Below are 10,461 nucleotides of genomic sequence, written 5' to 3'. Positions count from 1 at the left end.
GAAATAAATACTTGATCTTCGGTACACAACATGCTGTTGACACACTTGCTATGCGGGGAGTAATGATTTAACATATACACCTATACATTTACCCGTATTGGACGCTTTCACGTATTAACATCTGCAATATGTACTTAATTCAAACATATAGGTTAAATATGAAAATTAGGACACCAACTACGTTATTGGGAGAGATTGAATAAAATATATAAAGATTGTGTACTTACCTTAGTGTTGACATGGTCCTACTTTTTATGGATCCAGTATTTAAATCTCTGATCTAATCAAACATTATCTATAGTAATTAAAGTAGTATTTTACACAGACAATTCCATTGTTCCGTCGAGAATATCTGCATTAAGATTGAATTAAGTGTTGTATTCCATAGAGCTATATAGGAGTTAAGCAGTTTTAAATTAAACCTCGAGGTAGGTCTTTATATCGGTTAATACCGCATAACGTTAAGTAGTCTATTGTTTCGACAGCGTGGCCATTCGATCGTGACCTAACACTCGTAGTAGTACATATATCTTAAGTTTAAATGTAGTATCGCGTGCCACGATTGGTGTTAATAGATAGACATATAATACTGATAGATAGCATTGTTAATGAATAAATAGATCATATACATCTTTTGTTTAAGTTACGTTATTAAAGTTTAAATGGAATGTGATATATTACGTACCAAACCAACAATATTGACGAACACATTCAGAACTCAAAGACGACTCAAAAATATAACGGATACTGTGTAACGCAAAACAAAAAGAAAAAATATGAATTTATCATCACCTGAACAATCCAACACTTTTACTGTGCCCTTTATTGGGGGGAGAGTGGGAGAGCGGAATGGCCGAGTGGTTTCAACGCGGCCTTCAGCGCAGGCAGCCGAGGTTCGATTCCCAAAGTCATTGTTCGCATGGGATATTTAGATAAAGTGTTATTCTCTACCAACAGAACTCAAACAACCCAAGTGCGTTTTGTAGTATTTGTGCCGTAGCATTCAAGTGAGGTGGCACTATAAATGATACCGTTGGAAGCACGGTGCAACAGAACACAATACATCTCCAGATCGTACGCAGGCATACACACGTAGAGACTATTATATAATTAGTTAGCGCCTGATACGGCACCTCCTGTAAATTCCTCAAAATTGTATTATTTAATGGCAATAGTAATGATTGTATAAATTGTGTATCTTTGTACAGTACAACGCTTTAAAGTGCCCTATTCTAGCTAGGTAGGGCGCTTTGTCCAATGTTATATATATATATGTATTTGTTTACCCTTTGGTATTGGCAGACGTGTGGAATTTTTTTTAACATATCAACAGTTCCCTCCCCTTAATTTTATTTATGTTGAGCTTTTGTTGACCAGGTGTATGCTTGCATGTTTGTTTCTGAATAGATCATCGATATGTGTAACCGTCGAAGTCGTCTCTGTCATACTTTTGATGGCAATAGAAGACTTCGTCCTCGAAATCTCAGGAGTGACGGCCCTCTGCAACGAACGCAGCAGAGCGTAAACAATGGTACAAACCAGTCGGCATAAGGCATAGGGGCAATAACTCTTGCGACAGCAACAAATTCTTGAAATATGTTCTGGCTGCAATTGATAAATTAATAATACATGTATTGAAGGCAAAGGGGAAACAACTCTTGCGTATAGTACAGGCTGCAATTAATAAGTAAATAGCAATATAGAAAGTATTGGGGATAAACTTTCGCTTGTAGTACAACAATAAACGCTAGAATATGTTCTTGCTGTAAATAATAAATTAATAATTTCAACTTAATATGGAGGACAAAGGGGAAACGACTCTCGCGTATAGTACAGCAACAAACAGATATGTTCTAAATAGAGAAAACATCATCATATGGTCAAAAACGCACACTTGCATATATATAACTCTAAATGTCACATTTAACTTGACATTTTTATGTACATGTAAATATTGAAAAAAATGTAAAGAATACAAATTAAATATGAATGTATACTTATTTTTTCCCTGTCTCAACGATATCAGCATTCTGAATGGTTCAATATATCGATCTATGAGGATCAATATCAAACACCATTCAACTTATAAGATAGTTATCCGATCCAACGAGACAAAACAGTTGCAAACAATGTTAGCTTACGTTGTTCACGGAAATCCAGGTGCTTTAGAAAGCATACATACTATGATATTTATATCAATTTAAACATGTTATTTCAGATTGTTCACTTTATTATAATAGTATCAATGCTATTATCAAAACTGCAAGCGAATTGTTAAATTTATTCATTACGGTTTTGTCACGAAGAAATTAATAACTTTTAAACATTGAAACAAAATGTCGTAGTTATTTCAGGATGGGTTTGTTTTCTAGTTCTGTTTTTTATTAAGTTTTATTCCTTTTCCTACACAGGGTTTGTGACGTCACCCAATGTATTTTAATTAGAAATAATTGCAGTACCGCAATATACACAAAAGTGTACCATGATGCAGAAAAGGACATTACAATGTAACGCGTTACAAAAACGAGGTTTACATGCTTCAAATGTGCTTGGATGCCTTCGTCGTCGTAGATGTTAACCACGAATTTTTTAATCCCTCTAATTGCACTTAACGACGAAACAATCGAGTGAGCTAACATTTCGTTATCTGTTCACTTTACAGTGTACATGTCCCTACAAATATCGCCACCAATGTATTGGCTAGTCTGTCCTACCTTCTACAGGTCACCATCCTCAGTTGTGAGGCAGATACGATATGTGTTGCAAGATTGGACAAACTTAACTATCACACGATAGAGTTAACTTTATCATTTTTGTAAAGTGTTCCAGGAATACAACATGTCTGTAAACTTTGTCCTGTTCTTGTGTTTTTTCTATGGATACGATAGATCATACGGGGAGGTACTAGATCCAGACAATCAACCCCGACAATGGCAAGATCTAGTTACATTCGTTAACCAGAAAATCGGTAGCATGGAACATCTGATGAACATTAAAAATGAACGCCTCGACCAATTGGAAAGTAAATTACGTGCACAGGAAACAGAAATATCATCACTGAAAGAGTTAATGCTTCAGAAGGATACAATTCTGAGCAATCTGGTAAAGCAAGTTACGGATTTAAAGAAGGGTGAAATTATGAACACGATTTCCGATACAAGTATTGAACATCTGGCCCGCGCGTCATCATCCACCTCTGTCAACAGTACGTCAGACGTCACAGACACCCCTGATGGTGCCCGAGTAGACACTGATGCACATACAGCCGGTGATAGAATGGGAGAATACAACACCAGACGCCAACAAGATGCTCTAAGCGATGTAACAATACCAAAACAGTATAACCGTAAGTTTAATCATGAAACCTGTATTGATGTTCATATATGTTATCCTGCTACAGAGTGATTTACATGTATATGTATTGGTTGTATACATTGTATATCTATGTATTGTTAGCGCTTTAGAGTGGCTTATTCTAGCTAGAGAGGGAGCTAAATGAAATGTTGCATCATTATCATTATATATGGGAACATTTACAATTGTGATAGCGATATGAAAAAGATTTAACATGCAAATTCAATATAATTTGCTTTAAAGAGAATGTTCATCTGTTCATCACAATATGCACGATGTTTGTGTATAATCCGTCTTCATATACATTTATTAAATAACAAAAGATTCATCGTAGGTAATCTCTGAAGTTATTATCCATATTGAATTACTTTGAATTCATACTGCAATATATCTTCTTCCAATTTACAGGTGTAGCCCCACCTACACCAAAACAAACCGTTGCTTTCCACGCCTACCGCACCTCATCTATAACCCTAGGGACACAAGCCACAGTAATCTTTGACCACGAGGATCTGGACCATGGAGACGGATATAGCCCGGCTGACGGGCTCTATACGGTACCGGAGTCGGGTACCTACGTCATCACATGGACCATGTTTGCTTATCATCACAATGCGTACCAAAATGTATTGGTCGTAAACGGAGCGACAAGGGGAATGTCTTGGACAGATTCAGATGAAATCGGTGACTACCATCAAACAACAGGAATCACAGTTCTGACGTTGAAACAGGGCGATCATTTGTTTATTCGTATGGGTCAAATATATCATGGGAAAATCTTCAGTGACAGTACTTATTCACGACCAACGTTTTCGGGTTGGAAACTTGATTAAAGAAAATAGCGATGCGATTGTTAAATCTATAATATTACAACAGAACCGATAGCCGATGGTTATTTTTTATATTGGAAGTGACCTTGATGAACACGGAGTGCATTTTACATCATAAGTACATCTAACTGTGAGCTACGAAAACACCAAAGCATTCCATTCCCCACCAAGAAAAAAAACTCTAACCAGAGTTGTCGTTCCTTACACTCATTACGAACGATAACTCTGGGTAGATATTGATCTTTTTCGACATAGCCGTTACAGATCGTTTCGGATAAATGATGTCATTACATTTAACAAGTGCAGAGGGATATTTTCTATAGTTCCTACAATTGAGAAATGAACAAACCACAACCTCTGTATTTGGAAATGGCGACGGTCTCAAGTCACTTATATTTACACGCAAGTTGAAACCAACACAACATGTCCATCACTATCCTCTAAAACAGAACAGTAACTGCGTAACACCCACGAAACTTTTGAAATTACGAGTTACCTCCCGTTGACCAATCAGCACGTGTATATAATCGGTTATTTTATAGAATTATTTCTTCATATTATGTTTTAACAATGTGTTAGTCACAACATGATTTTGTACGTATATAAACGGGTTAATAGAGCGATCACTTTTTATTAAAATTATACCTTGCTTTTGTTCACTACGGCTTGCTTTACTATATAATAAAAGTTTCCATTCTATTTTTTACCTATTCTGATTTTTTCTTTCTTGATAATGGCATCCTTGTTCCCTATTTTCGATGTTTATTAGTCGCAATTGATCCAATGTTCATACATGCAGGCGTACTCGGACTATCACGATCCATGTCGAATTCTGATTGACAAACTTACAACACCAAATTTTCTAAAGATGAAGAATGATGACTAATATGGATTAGTTTTAAAGTCATCGTCACGATCTCGATGGTACTTGCCTCGTTCATTGTTCGATATGAACGACGATTATTTGAGTATGCCAATTAGTGTACCATTCGTTGCCACTGCGCCGTCTCTTACTTTGAGGAGTTGACATTACACGGATTTAACTAGAATTGCATTGAAGTTGTCGTCGATGGAGTAAAAGATTATTAACCCTTGTTTAACACTTGGTCTTATTCTCCTCTTGTTTTTTAAGTGTCTTCTGTTCATATATTGTCCTAGGTGCATCGATTTTTGATTCAAATTATGTATTTTCACTCTATTTTTAGCATTTCAGAAATTAGTTTAGTACATAATTTTGTTGTGGACTGTGATGCATGATGTAGGCAGTTAAAATATACATACAGTAACATACAATCATGCAAATTGTTATTGTATGTGATTTCCAGATATACCGAGTTTGTAGTTCCCAGAAAACGGATATATTTCCCGTGGCAAATTTGATCCAGACTTAAAATGAAGAGTTGACACCAAACTATGGTTCCTGAGCAATGTTTCACAGTGACGGGCTCCATGGCCAGGTGTTTATAAAACAGTTCAATCAGTCGCCGAAACAATTAATCGCTGATCCATTGTCTCATAGAAAATGTTAGCAGAGAACCATTACTTGTCTTTAAAACTGTTTTGTCGGTCATATTTTACAGAGACCTGTCACAGTACTCCTTGAAGTCACATTCATATTTACAAAATTATCTTGACCATATCACCTGATCTAGATTCATTCATTCCCTTACAAGTCAAATATTTTTAAAAATAATTTTGATATTAATTAGGAAGCACCAGTTAAACACACAATTTTACATAATTAAAGCCAACTACATCTTTGTTCATTGTTTTATCATCACCCTAACTTAACAGACGGACCAAAGCTCAGACACAGCAAGCATGTTTAGTAAGGAGAGTAAAGAAGATGTATTTCATATGAACAATGTATGGCTTCTTACCTTTTCAGTTATCGGATAATAAATGCAGTGTTGTTTCTATCTACATTTTTGCAGCCCTTCTTAAAATCTGGAAAAATCCGTGCTACCAGTTTAATAAGTTCAATATTATGAGCAAGAGTGTTAGATTCTCTTCACTACATACCTCAAAACACATCCCTGCATAATTGTTCAGGTTGGTTGGTTGATTTAATGTCTGCCTTTCACTGGCGGTAGTCTCTGTTTCGGCCGACGTGAGGGGCTAAGTTGCCGCTTACCAGGCCCTCTTGTGATTCGAAAATTCTTCGACCCATCCAGGTCAAGCTCCAAGGTCGGACTGCTCCTCAGATGCGGATAGGCTGTCAAAGCGGCTTCGGTCAACATATCCATGTCCTTCACGTGGCCTCCGTTGCCCTCCCATCTTTATTATTGTTCTCAATGCGTCTCCTCTATAATGCGACGACTGACGATAGGAAGCATACCATGCATTACGTTTGAAGGTCGCTGCACCACATAAAATAGCTCCAGAAACTTCTCCCTGAGAACCTTTTAAATGAACAAACAATCATTAAAGTTATTTTTTATGAAGCAATGTTTTGAAAATGATTTTCATACTAAAAAAATTTATATAATATATTATATGAAAAATAAATATCTATTTCTTTCCTGCAATCAGAAATGTTATACACAGCCTGTTTCGGGGTTCATTAGCTAATGACGGGGATTGGGTAGAGACTTTACTCCAAAGCGTCAGTAAACACGGGCTCTCCCAAAAGTTAATAGTTTAATGCATACTGAGACTTAAGTAAATGATATTTCAAAATAATTTTACGGCTATATCAAGGACAGCCGGTGTATCGGATAGTTTATTGAAATCCCAGTAGTAACGCTCTCTTGCGTTCTCTGCCGTAACCTAAGTTCAGAGAACGAAAGGGGCGCTATGTACTGGAATTTTGAGTAAAGTAAATACTTTGATTTATCCACATGCTTCCTCTACTGGGTTGGCTAAGTGATGCCATGCACATAAACTAGCCGTCCGTCGTCTGTAGAAAGTCTAGAACATCGCTGCACGTCTGATTACATGTACCTGTAAACAAAAGCGCACACACCGTTGTATCATTCACCGCATTGGTAACTTATCGACCCTGCTGGCCTCAGTAGAAGTTTATGTAAATGTATAATAAATATTCATCAGCATCACCAGATGTTTGTCCGCAATTTTCAACCATCACGATCACTGCGGTCTCATGTTTTCAGATTTACTCTTCATAGTTACTCTTGACTATTGATGTTGTATGGTCACTGTCATTAGTAAAACAGAATCCCGCTAGGGGCACTACCCCACTACTCTCTTATCGGTCTGTCAACAATGTGGTGCTAGGTTCGCAAAGAATGCATTGGGAATAAATGAAATCGCAAGGTATATATAATTCAAATTGATTTACACCTGAACGCAAAAACAATCATAGTTTGTGTAGAAAAAGTCCGAAATATTTATACAAAACGGTGTCAAGGGGAATCACTCCAACTGACTTCAATCAGTTGGCTATATGACAGGATATTGCCGAGATAACGGTGTCATTCTACACCCTTCTAACGATTAAATTTTAACAAAAAAATCCATAAATTCAGAGGCTCTACGCACCAGCCTCTCTGTTTCTACAGTAGTTTAGACAATTTTGATAATCATCTGTTTTGCCCCTGGCATAGACGATGAGTTCTATCAACACGAAACAGCGATGTGATCATGTGGGAAAAAAATGGCATAATGTATCTGTTATTAATTCTAAAGGTGCGTGTCACATTTATCTCACAATGATTAAAGGAAGATAATCGAAAAGGGTAATCACAACGGTTGTTTTAGTTATTCAAAAATAATAATTTGGCACCTAAGCTGTTTTTCCGTAGAATAATAGATTATGATTAAGTGTAATACATGTATTTCTTGATTCGAGACATCTATACCAACTTCACCTCTAAGATCCAAAGGATTTCCGTACCCCTGAAAACAAATATAAACTATCCATTCATGTAATAAACTTCCTTATTTAGTTATAACCATAGTTTGTTTGTTTGTGTTTTACGTCCTATTAACAACTATGGTTATTGAAGGACGTGTCAGGTTTTGGTGTTGGAGGAAAGCCGGAGTCCCCGGAGAAAAAACACAGACCTATGGTCAGTACCTGGCGACTGCCCCACATAGGCTTTGAACCCACGACCCAGTGGTGGAGGGCTAGTCGTAGCAGAATGTCGGACGCCTTAACCATTTGGCCACTGCGGCCACCATACATGTAGCTTTTATAAATAGTTTCCGAAGATAATATCATACCTAGAAAAACTGAGATTAAAAAATGAGATAAAAAACTGGATAGGCAAAACAGATGAATAAATTGAAAAACATCAAATTATATCAATTAAATCGAGTGTGAAAGCGTCACAGGCCAAGACCAGGGCTCATAATCATAAAAGTGTTCTCATGCTCAAACTCAGATCTCGTGTTTACGCCTAGTTAAATGCTTCGGTGATAAATTATACATTTTTTTCGATATTTAAATTAAAGGGATTTTGCACAGACTAGAAGCCATATAGCGTTTTCAAATGTCTCGACTTTACTTTTTGAATAATTTGTATGATTTTATGTGAGTTTAGACAAATGGGTTGAGCATATATCTCATTTCGGAGCATGGAAATGGTTTCATGAATACGCGTACAGGACTCGAACCCTGAACCTCTGGTCATTCTACTGTCGCTCTTTATAACTAACTGAACTATATGTTCAACAGAGGTACCCCGACACAGTCACCCGTCGTATTCATGAAACTGTTCTCATGATCAGGCATGAAGATTGTGCTCAAGTCTTATATTTCGTTCCAGATATAAATTATTTAAAAATGAACAAAAAAATCGACAAATAATGAAAAAAACTTGAAGCTGAGTGCTGTTTTCATATTTAAATTTGACGTTTTGATTGTTGACATGATTTAGGTGAATTAAACGAAAGCTGGCTTGAGCACATAATCCATGCTTGAGTATGAGAACGGTTTTAGGAATACGGGCCAAGGTATCAACCAAGTATGGTGGCTGATTTCTGCCATTTCGTCGTTTCGTTTTGTCGCCTCGACAAAACGATAATCTTCGTCTTTTCGCCCCCGCTAGTTATCGTCGCGACATAACGAAAAGACGCCGTACCTCAACGCGAAATAACGAAAACAAAAAAGCGATTGATGAGGTGTTTTTCGTACCCGAGACCAATCGAATAGCTACCGCGTGCCGTCAATTTTACTTTGACATATTCCTAGGGTACAGAGAGCGAAAATGATAGTAACATTTTCACGTTCTACAATGTTACACAGAAAAAATCAAATTAGCAATTTAAAAAAGTAATTTGAAGAGGTGAACTTTACTTCGGAATAAGGTATATATCGGTGTTGATATCATGGATAGTACAATAATAATGGACTGTGCAACCTATTTTTCGCAACCAGAGCAACATATGCAATACTGCTTTTTATACGGAATGTGTTTAACATTGGTTAAGGAAAGATTTCTATCCTGATGTAATACTTTCTCAAAATGTAACCACAAGTACATCAAATCCCATTAACCCGCAACAGTGGTATTAGCCGAGGCCCAGTCCTACCAAGTATCTTTCAAATTTTTGCACATGCAACAACCGAGGCCAGACACTCTTTCTAAATCTGAGCGTATCTCGTCTCTGCTGGCGTCAAGGTGCGAGAACAGTATGCCACGGGTTTCATATCTCCTCCATCCATCTGGAAGATGGCCACACCAAGGCCATCGCTACTTGCATATGCACTGATGATCGTTGGTTTGTTCACAGAATAGAGCATTAAAGTGTTGCTCGACATTCCCTTTATTTTGTCGAACACCTATTGTTGACATGGCGTCCATAGCCACACAATGTCCGATTTAAGTAGATATGTCATGGGACGCATGATGGTTGTGATTAGCCGGGAATAAATCTTCCCAGATGTTTGAACTTACCCACAACTCTTCTCAGCTCGGATACATCTTTCGGAGCGTCCAATCATCGAATCGCTTCGAAGCGTCCAGAATTTGTACTGATGCCGTCCTCACTTACGACATGACCGAAGTACTCAGGTTTGTACTTTCTAAACTCTCACTTGTCCTTGTTTAGCTGAAGGCCTGATGCTCGTATCTTGTCTAGGACCTTGGCCAGACGCTCGTCATGTTCCTCCTGGGTCATCCCATAAATCAATGTGTCATCTATGATAGCCTCAACTCTTTCTAGACCGGTCAACAACTCTGACATTTTCCGCTGAAAGATTTCTAGTACTGAGGTTATTCCGAATGCCACTCTACGGAACGAAAACCGTCCAAATGGCGTAATGAACGTCGTGAGCCCTCATCCAGGTATTTTATAAAATCCGCTGCTGGCG

The 10,461-nt window shown here is 37.5% G+C and overlaps 1 protein-coding gene across 1 annotated transcript; it reads left to right on the top strand.

The window, feature by feature from the left end:
• Positions 1-2,749: 2,749 nt before the first annotated feature.
• On the top strand, positions 2,750-4,870 carry LOC110445001. Its single transcript, XM_021489363.1, has 2 exons — positions 2,750-3,346; positions 3,763-4,870. The coding sequence occupies exons 1-2, from the start codon at positions 2,839-2,841 to the stop codon at positions 4,185-4,187; spliced, it is 933 nt and encodes a 310-aa protein (XP_021345038.1). The 5' UTR covers positions 2,750-2,838; the 3' UTR covers positions 4,188-4,870.
• Positions 4,871-10,461: the final 5,591 nt, after the last annotated feature.

This window comes from Mizuhopecten yessoensis, unplaced genomic scaffold (genome assembly GCF_002113885.1).
Source record: "Mizuhopecten yessoensis strain PY_sf001 unplaced genomic scaffold, ASM211388v2 scaffold2073, whole genome shotgun sequence".
Taxonomy (NCBI): domain Eukaryota; kingdom Metazoa; phylum Mollusca; class Bivalvia; order Pectinida; family Pectinidae; genus Mizuhopecten; species Mizuhopecten yessoensis.
The sequence above is the reverse complement of the archived record's forward strand: the minus strand, read 5'-3'. Positions and strand labels throughout refer to the sequence as shown.